General features: G+C 45.6%; 1 protein-coding gene across 4 annotated transcripts in view; it reads right to left on the bottom strand.

The window, feature by feature from the left end:
* pex5la (peroxisomal biogenesis factor 5-like a) overlaps window positions 1-12,795 on the bottom strand; it is a 116,111-nt gene that overhangs the window by 59,067 nt on the left and 44,249 nt on the right. The window contains exon 2 of one of the 4 annotated variants that reach the window (XM_080879075.1): window positions 12,571-12,642. The exons of 2 other annotated variants lie outside the window; for them this stretch is intronic. Coding sequence is in view for 1 of the 2 variants with exons in the window: in XM_080879073.1 (XP_080735199.1) it covers window positions 12,585-12,593 (9 nt within the window). In the remaining variant the exon portion in view is untranslated. Of the gene's footprint in view, window positions 1-12,570; window positions 12,643-12,795 lie in introns of those variants that run through there. One more of the 4 variants, XM_080879073.1, reaches the window with a different exon arrangement.

Genomic DNA, 12,795 nt, shown 5'->3' with positions numbered 1-12,795 from the left:
AACAGAGAGAGAGAGAGAGAGGAACAGAGAGAGAGAGAGAGAACAGAGAGAGAGAGAGAGAGAGAGAGGAACAGAGAGAGAGAGAGAGAGGAACAGAGAGAGAGAGAGAGAGAGGAACAGAGAGAGAGAGGAACAGAGAGAGAGAGGAACAGAGAGAGGGAGAGAGAGAGAGAGAGAGAGAGAGAGAGGAACACAGAGAGAGAGGAACAGAGAGAGAGAGAGAGAGAGAGAGAGAGGGAGAGAGAGAGAGAGAGGAACAGAGAGAGAGAGAGAGAGAGGAACAGAGAGAGAGAGAGGAACAGAGAGAGAGAGAGTAACAGAGAGAGAGAGAGGAGAGAGAACAGAGAGAGAGAGAGAGAGAGGAACAGAGAGAGAGAGAGAGAGAGAGAGAGAGAGAGAGAAGAGAGAGAGAGAGGGAGAGAGAGAGAGAGAGAGAGAGAGAGAGAGAGAGAGAGAGAGAGAGAGAGAGAGAGAGAGGGAGGGAGAGAGAGGAGCAGAATGAGAGAGGGAGGGAACAAGAGCAGGTGAGACACACCTGTTAGTCACATGGTTGTTTGCCAAAACTCATCAGAACATGTATCCAGTGCCTAGTGTAACTTTTTAGATTCCGTTTGTTATTTTTCAAATTCTATATTTATTAAGTTTTGCAGCTTGTTTGCACAACAAGGATAAATAATTATATAAATGTTTCTGAATCTAAATAGTGGACTTTGGTAGAATTAAAAAAAAGTGTTGTGCAGGTCTATGATGATTTTAGTGCTACTATCATCTAGTTCTGATTCTGGTTCTGTTTTGGTTAAGTCCTCAGTAGTCCTGATTTTGAACTGTTGTATCCTGTTTTAATTCCGGATCAGTTCTGGGTCTGGTTGAATTGGGGTTTAGTCCCTGTGTCTTGATGCAGCCCCGACTTTGTTCTGCCTTACTGCTTAATTAAAAAACTAGTTTAAGGTGTCCTGCAGATGTGATATATATATTTTTCCTATATGAGTGATTCTTTTTTGAACAAAACTCAAAACACAGCGTCCATATTGTGGCCAATCACATGCGAGGATATGGGATAATATCATTATGTGAGAGACACGACAGTCAAGTGGAGCTTGCGCCTGTCCTCTCAGTAAGTGAGTGAGACAGTAGACAGTGATGAGGAGGGCTGTGTGAGTGCATCGCAAAAACACATAAAATGCTTACACCCATAAACGAAGCAGCTTCTGGCTGCAGTTTAAAGACTTTTTTTTCTCAGTCTTGGTCTTGGTCTTGTCTTGGTCTTGATACCCTCTGGTCTTGGTGTTATTATAAATAACCGATGATGACAAAACTAAATAACACAATCAAAAGGTCCACAGTTTGATTGCTGATAAGTTAATATGCCTGTGGAGTATTACTTCTCAGCTTCCTACAGAGTTTATTTTAATGCTTCACGTAGCTGTAGCGGTCAAAGTGTGCACTTGTATCCAGGATCTTTAGCTACACTCAAAGTTACCCTCCGAGCTTAAACTGTCCTAATACCACCTACAACCTCTCGCAGGAACACAACTGTTCGAAGCTCGTCCGATAATTGCTAAGGCTATATTACATAACAGTAAAAACAGATTATATAAGAGGTCAAATTGATTTTCCCAGCCTACTGTCGTCCTCTGCACCTTGACTCTATGGCAGCAGCTGTCCTGCAGAAACCAACAGCGACTCGCCCTCATGTCATGTTTTGCCCACTGCCAGAAGACAGATAGTACTGTATGCTATTAATCCCTTTAAGACACACAGATGTCACTGAATCACCACTTCACAGGAGACTACACATTTCATCTCAGGAAATGGCTTTTCTTCCTGCAATTAAATCTGCTGACCAGCAAACGTTCATCACGTTTGAGTTTCTGCATTTTGTCAGGCTGCCTGTTCAGACAGAGGAGAGCACACTAGAAGCCTTTTAGCTAGATCTTATTAGGGCTTTTTCACAATTCCACTTTCCAGTAAAATGAATTAGGCTTTTCTCCCGCTAATTTCCTCAACTGATCATGTTGCAAAATGCATGCGCCTGAGGGAGACGTTCCTTGAAAGCCTAATGCTCTTAATAGAGTCCCAAAAGCCACCTGCTCCCTCTCTCCAGACTTTCTCACTATAACATGTCTTGATAAGACGTTGCCAGCATTTACATGGCCAGAGACGAATCATAAAGGCTTCGATGAAGCCTAAAAAATGTGTTGTTAGTTGTTTAGACCGAATGGCAGGAGATGCAGTTTTGAAATAGCTGAATCTTCTCTCTGTGCAGTGTTTACGTGAGCCAGCAGTAGACGGTCCACCAGGTTTGTGTTCACTTTGTACTGGCTTGCAGACCTTCTGTGCTGTTCAATTTAATTTCTCAACAAGGTGGCAGATTTTCTGTTTTTCTGAATTATTACATGTACGTTACTGTTTTTAGTAATCCATGACTTCAGACAGGGTTCTGATCGCTCCCAAATTAGGAAGCAGTTTCTTCAGCCAATGGCAAAACAAGGAGTCTGTCATAGAAGTTTATTATAGATGACTTGGTTCCCACGGAGCCCTAATCTCAGTGTCATGGAGTCAGTGTGGGATTATATCAGGAGACACCGAGACTGTCTTTAAATATGAAGAATTAAAAATATTTAAACATATTTGAGCTTAATCAGATGTTTATTAAACAACAATATTTCATATGGGGCTATTAAGGATTTATCTTTCGGTCTAAGACTTTGAAATTTCAGTAAATGGCACAACTATTACATGCTTTAATCAGCCCTCTGAAGTGATCACTGCTGTTCAAACCTGTCTCTAACTCCAAGCAATTAGAATATGTCGTTTTTAATTAACTCCGCCATGGCCGGTTCCAAGCCCGGATGAGAAAGGAGGAGAGTTGGGCGTCGGGCTAGCAACCCGTACCTGTAAAAAACCCTACCGCTACAGAAATGACAAACGAAAGCAGAAGTTTTGGACAATGTGGCTGGAATTCTACTTCAAACAGGATGAGGGTGCTGGAAGAAACCAAAAATGGCATCCAGCGCCCGATGGAAGCATTATTCTCTGCCAAAACCATCACAAGAATTGGGACATGGAACGTTCGCACGTTATATCAGAGCGGACGGCTGGCTCAACTTTTGAAGGAGTTTGACGATTATCAGCTAGACATCCTTGGAATCAGTGAAATGAGGTGGATAGAGAGTGGCCGAATTATCAGCGATGGCAAGACGATCTTGTACTTGTGTCATGAAGATCGACATTAACATGGAGTGGGGTTCGTATTGAGCAAAGAAGCCGTGAGCGCACTCGTTGTTTGGAAACCTGTTAACGACAGCATCATCACAGCTCGTTTTGGATTTGGACACACCAAGAAGACCATTGTGCAAGTCTATGCACCAACGGACAATACGGAAGACGCTTTCAAGGACAATTTCTATGATCAGCTGCAAGACATCTTTAATGACATCCCGAATTACGACCTTAAGATCCTCATCGGAGACTTTAATGCCCAGCTGGGCGGCGACCGATTGGGATTGAAGACAGTGGTTGGATCGCATGCATCTTCAACGCATCTCAGCGATAACGGCGAACGATTAGTATCCTTCTGCGAGCACAATGGGCTGTGCGTTGGAAATACATACTTCCAGCACCGAGAGATCCACAAGAAGACATGGCGGTCACCGGATGGGCGTACATTCAATGAAATTGATTTTATCTGCATCAGCCAAAAATGGAGGTCGGCTTTGCAAGACATAAGGGCATGTCAAAAAGCAGATGTTGGATCTGACCACCACCTAGTCAGAGCGGAAGTCAAATTCAAACTTCGGAAACAAAGACAGCCCGCACCAAATGCACCGTTCGCAATCGAGAAGCTCAAGGACCCGACCGTTGTCAATGGCTTCACTTTAGAGCTGCAAAATCATTTCACCCTCCTTGGAGAAATGGAAGACGTCGAAGACCTCTGGACTGGCCTCAGGGACGCCACTGTGGAGTCCGCCCAAAACACCATCAGAAGACGCAGAGGAAAGAGAAGCGAACAGTGAATCCAAGGAAGAACATGGGAACTGATCGATGAGAGAAAAATTGCGAAGCTCAAAAGAGAGCAGGCCAAAACCGAACAAGCCAGAGAGGAAGGAACCCGATGCTACGCAGAATTAGATCAGCTAGTGAAGAAAAGCTGTCGGAAAGACAAGAAAGAATGGCTAGAATGAAAAGGTGCCGAAACTCAGGAAGCAGCGGATCGGAATGATTCCAAGACCCTATACCGCATCGTAAACAAGCTTACTGGATCGAGGACCAATGCAAATGTCACAGTCGAGGACAAAAATGGGAAGCTCTCGATCGCCCAAGAAGAGCAAAACAAACGATGGGCCGAACACTTCCAAGAGACCCTTAACCAGCCAGAGTCCACCAAGACATACAATTTCAAGGCGGAGGATTCCCAAGATGAACTTGGGGTCAATACTGGCAGAATCACCATCGAGGAAGTGAAGATCGCAATCACGAGCCTTAAGAACAACATAGTGGCTGGCCTAGGCGAAATACCAGCAGAGCTCCTGAAACACGGCGGCCAAGCCATGGTGGAAGAACTGACGACCCTGTTCAACAAGTGCTGGCAAAGTGGCAGTGTCGGAGGACTGGCGGAAGGGCGCCATAGTCAAGCTACCAAAGAAGGGCCACACCTCCGAGTGCACCAACTGGAGAGGCATCACCCTCCTCTCTGTGCCTGGCAAGGCATTCTGTACCGTCCTCCTTCGACGACTGAGGAGTGCCCTCAACCAACGTCTACTAGAAGAGCAAGCTGGGTTCCGGATAGGCCGATCATGCACAGAACAGATTTTCATCTTAAGAAACATCATCGAACAGTGCGTCAAGTACCGACAACAACTCGCCATCAATTTCGTCAACTTCAAGTAGGCCTTCGATAGCATCCACCACGATTCTCTTTGGCAGATGCGGCACTTGTATGGTGTCCCTACCATCTTCATCAACATCTTCAAGGACCTGTACTTGTGATCATGCTGTTGCGTTAAGACCGGAAATGGCCACACCGACTTCGTCGAAATCACCACCGGCATCAGGCAGGGCTGCATCCTGTCACCTCTACTTTTTCTCGTTGCCCTCGACTACGTCATGCGGCAAGCCGGATGTCAAATGCCGCATTGGAAAGGCAGCTGCGGTATTTCGGAGGATGAACAAGATCTGGTCCTCCCCGACCATCTCCCTCAAGATCAAAAACCGCTTGCTTAATTTAATCGTGATCCCAGCCGCCATTTATGCCAGCGAGACTTGGAAGGTGTCGGCCTGCATCAACACCAAACTCGACGTCTTTCAGCAGCGATGTCTTCGCCGGATTCTGAGGATCCTCTACACCGACCACATCACCAACAAGGAGATCCTGCGAAGGAGTGGCACAGTCAAACTTCACAACATCGTTGCACGCAAAAGGCTCCGACTGGCCGGCCATATCCTCCACATGGATGACGCACAGATTCCAAAAACAGTGATGCGCTTGCAACCCCTGGTCGTTAAAAGACCATGAGGACGTCCCCGCAACACCTGGTGAAGGTCATTCCATCAAGACCTAAAGACATTGAATATAACGTTGGATGAAGCTGAAGCCCGGGCACAAGATCGAGCCTGGTGGCGTTCGTTTGCCGCCCAATATGCCACATAAAGCATGGGAGGATCTAAGTCTAAGTAAGTAAGTTTTTAATTGTTCATCTAAGTCGTGGCAATAAATGAAAAAAAAAACAACTAACTGAAACACACAAAAACATTATTTACAAAAAAGGCAGTTTGTTTCTCCTTCTAAGGTTACATTTCAGAGGTTAGAACTATATCATTTATAACATTTTTGAACATCTGTAAAATTCTTACTGACAGGAGTCCGTTGAGTTTGTACTGATACAGTGGGGGAAATAATTATTTCATTAGTTTGCTCATGTAGTAGTGCAAAAACATTACATAAAAGTTATACTTAAATAGATTTTGGTTGATATTTTTCACTACCACAACAATTACAGACTGTTCAATTCTTGGAAGTAAGCAAAATTACAAATTTAGCCGAGGAATAAATAATAATTACCCCCAGTCAAAGGAGCTTGGAAAGAAAAGCGTCTGGACTTCTTTAAGTTGCTTGAAGACGTTTCACCTCTCATCCGATAAGCTTCTTCAGTTCTAAGGTCAAATGGTGGAGAGTCCCAGATATAAACCTAGTGGGAGTGACCCCCCACAGAGGGACAAAAGGACCCCCTGATGATCCTCTAATCGCCTGAGCCAAGGTGTGAAACTGGGTGTGGGTCCCAATCAGCCAGAGTTTCGGGTGAGTTCATTGTGAAACCTGGCTCCACCTTATCATGTGAATTCCTGAGGTCAGATGGCCCAGGATGTGAGTGGGCGTTAAGGCGTCTGGGAAGGGATCTCAAAACTGGATTATAGATGGCAGAGAGTTGGTGTCGTAAACCCCCGCCTCTGTTCAAAGATGGTCGCTCACAGTGGACATAGATGGCTTCTTTCACTCCTCTTTCGAACCATCTGTCCTCTCCTCATCTGTCCTCCAGGTTTCACAATGAACACACCCGAAACTCTGGCTGATTGGGACCCACGCCCAGTTTCACACCTTGGCTCAGGCGATTAGAGGATCATCAGGGGGTCCTTTTGTCCCTCTGTGGGGGGTCACTCCCACTAGGTTTATATCTGGGACTCTCCACCATTTGACCTTAGAACTGAAGAAGCTTCTCGGATAAGAGGTGAAACGTCTTCAAGCAACTTAAAGAAGTCCAGACGCTTTTCTTTCCAAGCTCCTTTGACTACGATGACCTGGATGACTGAGAACCTTCACAGACAATAATTACCCCCACTTTATAGATACAGACAGTTTATGGCCACAATTGTATTTAAGTTGCTTTTTAAATACAAATCATCTCCCACGATCAGGAAAGAGAGAATATAAAAATAACAGTGTGTGATATACTCATATTGGACTTATTGGCTGTTTAGCTGTCTCCATCTACACTCAGATGTAACAATCTGCTAACAATGGCAGGTTTTATTTATTGAGATTTTGCAGTTCAGTGGAAATTATGTTTTTATTTTTGTTTGCCAGCTTTTTATGGCTGGATTATCTGTATTTGAAATGTTCCTGCTGGTATTAATGCCACATGCTGAGTTTAACATTTAAAAACTTTTGTTGAAAATGTCCTTTAACTACTGACAACGTTCTCTGTGGGCAGTTTGAGACTAAATCTTGTGAAACATGATATCCCCCCTAAGCAGTTTAAAATTACACAAGCCTGTGAGCATTAATTATTCCTTATGTAAGTCACTATCTCCTCATTTAAAACCAGATTACACTGTAGTGCGCTGCCAGGTGATGCATCTCATACAACAAAGATAAAGTGGCCTGCAGTAATGAGCAATATTATATTTTGAGTGAGACAATAGTTACTTTTATGTCTTACTTGGCATTCAGTGGACACATTTTACATTACTTTTACACAAAGAAATTCATTTGTTTCACAAAAACTGTTTTAGGAATTAAAGTTTATCACATTAGATTTTTTTCCTTTTATCAATGTTGTGTATGTTTTACACTGTGAGCTCACAGGAGATGATTAAATGACACCATTATATCTCTGGTAGCTCACTGGGACCAGTTTGACTATATGTGAACACTGTGAGTTTTGTAAAACTTTATATCCAACCATGTATTTTAAAATTTACCACAAGCTTTTATGTTCATTACATAAAAAAATATAGAATTTCAAGTTGCAGTTTCCTCTGCGTCTTCCAATGTTATTGATCAGAAGACACAGAGGAAAGAGAAACGAACAGTGGATCCAAGGAAGAACATGGGAACTGATCGATGAGAGAAAAATTGCGAAGCTCAAAAGAGAGCAGGCCAAAACTGAACAAGCCAGAGAGGAAGGAACCCGATGCTACGCAGAATTAGATCGGCTAGTGAAGAAAAGCTGTCAGAAAGACAAGAAAGAATGGCTAGAATGAAAAGGTGCCGAAACTCAGGAAGCAGCGGATCGGAATGATTCCAAGACCCTATACCGCATCGTAAACAAGCTTACTTGTGATCGTGGCTCAAGAGTTGGGAGTTCGCCTTGTAATCGGAAGGTTGCCAGTTCGAGCCCCGGCTCGGACAGTCTCGGTCGTTGTGTCCTTGGGCAAAACACTTCACCCGTTGCCTACTGGTGGTGGTCAGAGGGCCCGGTGGCGCCAGTGTCCGGCAGCCTCGCCTCTGTCAGTGCGCCCCAGGGTGGCTGTGGCTGCAATGTAGCTTGCCATCACCAGTGTGTGAATGTGTGCGTGAATGGGTGGATGACTGGATATGTAAAGCACTTTGGGGTCCTTAGGGACTAGTAAAGCGCTATATAAATACAGGCCATTTACCATTTACTGGATCGAGGACCAATGCAAACGTCACAGTCGAGGAAAAAAATGGGAAGCTCTCGATCGCCCAAGAAGAGCAAAACAAACAATGGGCCGAACACTTCCGAGAGACCCTTAACCAGCCAGTCCACCAAGACGTACAATTTCAAGGTGAAGGATTCCCAAGATGAACTTGGGGTCAATACTTGTATGTTCATTGCATAAAAAAATATAGAATTTCAAGTTGCAGTATTCTTATTGATAAATCCTGTATATTGAGGGTCCTGCAGTATCTTAGCTGTTCCTAGTACTGTGCTCTTCTGGACAAAGATCTCCGATGTTGTTCCTGGGATCTGCTGGAGCCACTCACCTAGCTTGGGAGTCACTGCACCTAGTGGTCCGATTACCACTGGAACCACTGTTATCTTCACCCTCCACATCTTCTCCAGCTCTTCTCTGAGCCCTTGGTACTTCTCCAGCTTCTCGTGTTCCTTTTTCCTGATGTTGCTGTCATTTGGCATCACTACATCTATCACTGTTTCTCAGTTAGCGTGGATGTTGGGTGTCAAAGATCCCATAGGTCCCTCATCCCACTCATGTAACCTCTTCTGCTTGGGTTAATATAGTAGCATTCCAACAGTGACCTATTTTTCCTCTCTTGCCCAACGATGCCCTTCTCTCTGTTGGAGTAGCCCACTTCTCATCAGGGTGCCCTGGTTCCTCATCATCTGACGCAGACCTTTTTAATCCGGGCAAGTCCGAGCGAGTATGGCTTCATATAAATAAAACACCCAGCACGCCCCTGCGGGCGGTTTATCCTTTAAGCTCGGGTCCTCTACCAGAGGCCTGGGAGCTTGAGGGTCCTGCGCAGTATCTTAGCTGTTCCCAGGACTGCGCTTTTCTGGACAGAGATCTCCGATGTTATTCCCGGGATCTGCTGGAGCCACTCGCCTAGCTTGGGAGTCACCGCACCTAGTGGTCCGATTACCACGGGGACCACCGTCACCTTCACCCTCCACATCCTCTCCAGCTCTTCTCTGAGTCCTTGGTATTTCTCCAGCTTCTCGTGTTCCTTCTTCCTGATATTGCTGTCATTCGGAACCGCTACATCGATCACTACGGCCGTCTTCTTCTGTTTGTCTACCACCACTATGTCCGGTTGGTTAGCCACCACCATTTTGTCCGTCTGTATCTGGAAGCCCCACAGGATCTTAGCTCGGTCATTCTCCACCACCCTTGGGGGCATCTCCCATTTTGATCTCGGGACTTCCAGGTTATAGACCCCAGCCTCTATGGATCTTGTACTCAGAGCTTGTTCTTGTGCTGCCATGATTAGTGCCTCTGTGCTGTCTTTCAGTCCAGCTTTGTCCAGCCACTGGTAGGATTTCTGGATATCAGCCACCTCCTCTATATGCCGGTGGTACATACCGTGCAGGGGCCTGTCCTTCCATGATGGTTCCTCGTCTCCCTCCTCTTTCTTGGGTTTCTGCTGCCTGAGGTATTCACTGAGCACTCGGTCAGTTGGGGCCATCTTCCCAATGTATTCTTGGATGTTCGTTGTCTCATCCTGGACTGTGGTGCTGACACTCACCAGTCCCCGGCCCCCTTCCTTCCGCTTAGCGTACAGCCTCAGGGTGCTGGACTTGGGGTGAAACCCTCCATGCATGGTCAGGAGCTTTCTTGTCTTTATGTCAGTGGCTTCTATCTCCTCCTTTGGCCAGCCTATTACCCCAGCAGGGTACCTGATCACGGGCAGGGCGTACGTGTTGATGGCCCGGATCTTGTTCTTACCATTCAGCTGACTCCTCAGGACTTGCCTGACCCTCTGCAGGTACTTGGTGGTTGCAGCTTTTCTAGCGGCCTCTTCGTGGTTCCCATTTGCCTGCGGGATCCCCAGGTACTTGTAACTGTCCTCTATGTCTGCAATGTTGCCTTCTGGTAGTTCAATCCCCTCAGTTCTGACTACCTTCCCTCTCTTTGTTACCATCCGACTACACTTCTCCAGTCCGAACAACATTCCAATGTCATTGCTGTATAGCCTGGTAGTGTGGATCAGTGAATCGATGTCTCGTTCACTCTTGGCATACAGCTTGATGTCATCCATGTACAGGAGGTGGCTGACAACTGCTCCGTTCCGTAGTCGGTATCCGTATCCAGTCTTGTTAATGATCTCACTGAGGGGGTTCAGGCCTATGCAGAACAGCAGTGGGGACAGAGCATCTCCTTGGTAGATCCCGCACTTGATGGTGACTTGTGCTATGGGCTTGGAGTTGGCCTCTAGTGTTGTACGCCACATCCCCATTGAGTTCCTGATGAAGGCTCTCAGGGTCCTGTTGATCTTATATAGTTCTAGGCATTCCAGTATCCAGCTGTGGGGCATTGAGTCATAGGCCTTCTTGTAATCAATCCAGGCAGTGCACAGGTTTGTCAGTCTGGTCTTGCAGTCTCGGCTGACTGTTCTGTCTACCAGTAGCTGGTGTTTTGCGCCTCTGGTATTCTTGCCAATTCCTTTCTGTGTCTCGCTCATGTATTGACCCATGTGCCTGTTCATCTTAGCCGCTATGATGCCTGACAGGAGCTTCCATGTAGTACTGAGGCAGGTTATTGGTCGGTAGTTGGAGGGGACTGGTCCCTTCTTGGGGTCCTTGGGGATCAGGACCGTCCGGCCTTCAGTTAGCCATTCCGGGTGTCTCTCGTTAACTAGCAGCTGGTTCATTTGTGCTGCCAGACGCTCGTGGAGTGCAGTCAGCTTCTTCAGCCAGTAGGCGTGAACCATGTAGGGCCCTGGTGCTGTCCAACTCTTCATACTGGAGACCCTTTCTTGGATATCTGCCACTGTGATGGTTACTGGACCCTGTTCAGGGAGGTTGCTATGGTCTGCCCTCAGATCCACTAGCCACCGAGCATTGCCGTTATGGGTTGCGTCCTTCTCCCATATGCTCTTCCAGTATTGCTCCGTCTCCAGCCTTGGTGGTGCTGTTCTCTTATTGTTCCCTTGCCACTGAGAGTACACCTTTGCTGGTTCTGTGGAGAACAGCTGGTTTATTCTCCTGCCTTCTATCTCTCTGGTGTACCTCCTCAAGCGGCTGGCCAAGGCTGTGAGTCTTTGCTTGGCAGTTTCCAAGGCCTCAGGTATGGACAGTTTGCTGTATTTCTTCTGCACCTTCTTTGCTGCACCTTTCTGCAACTCCGTTAGTTGGCTAACCTCCCTCCGTGCTACTTTGATCTTAGCCTCTAGCCTCCTTCTCCATGCAGGGTACTGCCCCTTGTGGCTATTCAACTTGTAGCCAAGCATCTCACTGATCACTGCTGCCGTATTGTAGATCAGCTTGTTAGTGTCGGTAATCGTGGTTGTAGGTATTGTCCGTAGTGCTGCATTAACATCATCTAACAGACCTACTGAAGGTACTTCACGTAATCTTGGTAACCGGCTACGGGGGATCCAGGTTTCAAGCTTGGCCATGATCCTATTTTTCAGGTATATATATAAATATAAATATCTCCCTCACCAAAATACATGACTACACAATTTGTGTATTTATTTTAGAAGTGACTTTTTTTTATATTTGCATAAACTCACCCTGGGTCAACACACCTGATTCAAATTATTAGTTCATTCCCAGGCCTCTGGAGAATTTCAAGACATGTTGAGGAGGTCATTTAAATCAGCTGTGTTGAGTCAGGGACACATTTAAAACCTGCAGGACACCGGCCCTCGAGGCCTGGAGTTGGACACCTCTGGTCTATGGGGATTAAAAATTTTTTTTAAACAGCATTAACGACCCTTCATTACTTCAATTTCCTTCTGTTTAGCGTTGGCTTAATTTGTCAGGTTGCTGCTTGGTATAAGGGCTGTATTGGTGTGGTGGTTTCAGTGTTTTTTTTTTGAGGAAATTTGTTTTGAATTCCTATTTTAAAATAACTATTTATTAAGGAAATACTAGAGAAAATCTATAAGGTTAAATGGCGACAGCAGCATATAAGAGCAGAGAAACATTTTTAGATAAAAAGTGCAAATAGTCACTTTTATCAACCATTGGTTGATTAAAGTTTCACTGAGATATCACAGATATATTCAGATATGGTGATAACTAAGGACATAACATCAATTCTTTACTTTATGGTCAGAAACGTGGACACAGCTTGTGTGCCATGTTAGCCACATGGTACAGTATGAAGTAGTTTCTGATGCATGTCTTTGCGCTGCTGGCTCACCTCTAGCGTCTCACCTCTTTCATGTTTTCCTCTTAGCTTCAGAGAGAAGCCGCAAACAATAGCTGGGTCCCTCTGTGGAAATGGAAAATTGATCACAGTCAGGGATGAGCTTATCCTCTGTGGGTTTGAGTGGAAAATGTTTGCTGCACTACTGAGTGCAGTGAGCTGATATATGGTGGCAAATAATAATAATAAGCGGTCCACTGGAGCATTGTGACTGACTCA

Source organism: Rhamphochromis sp. 'chilingali' (assembly GCF_963969265.1).
Source record: "Rhamphochromis sp. 'chilingali' genome assembly, chromosome: 3".
Lineage (NCBI taxonomy): Eukaryota > Metazoa > Chordata > Actinopteri > Cichliformes > Cichlidae > Rhamphochromis > Rhamphochromis sp. 'chilingali'.
The sequence above is the reverse complement of the archived record's forward strand: the minus strand, read 5'-3'. Positions and strand labels throughout refer to the sequence as shown.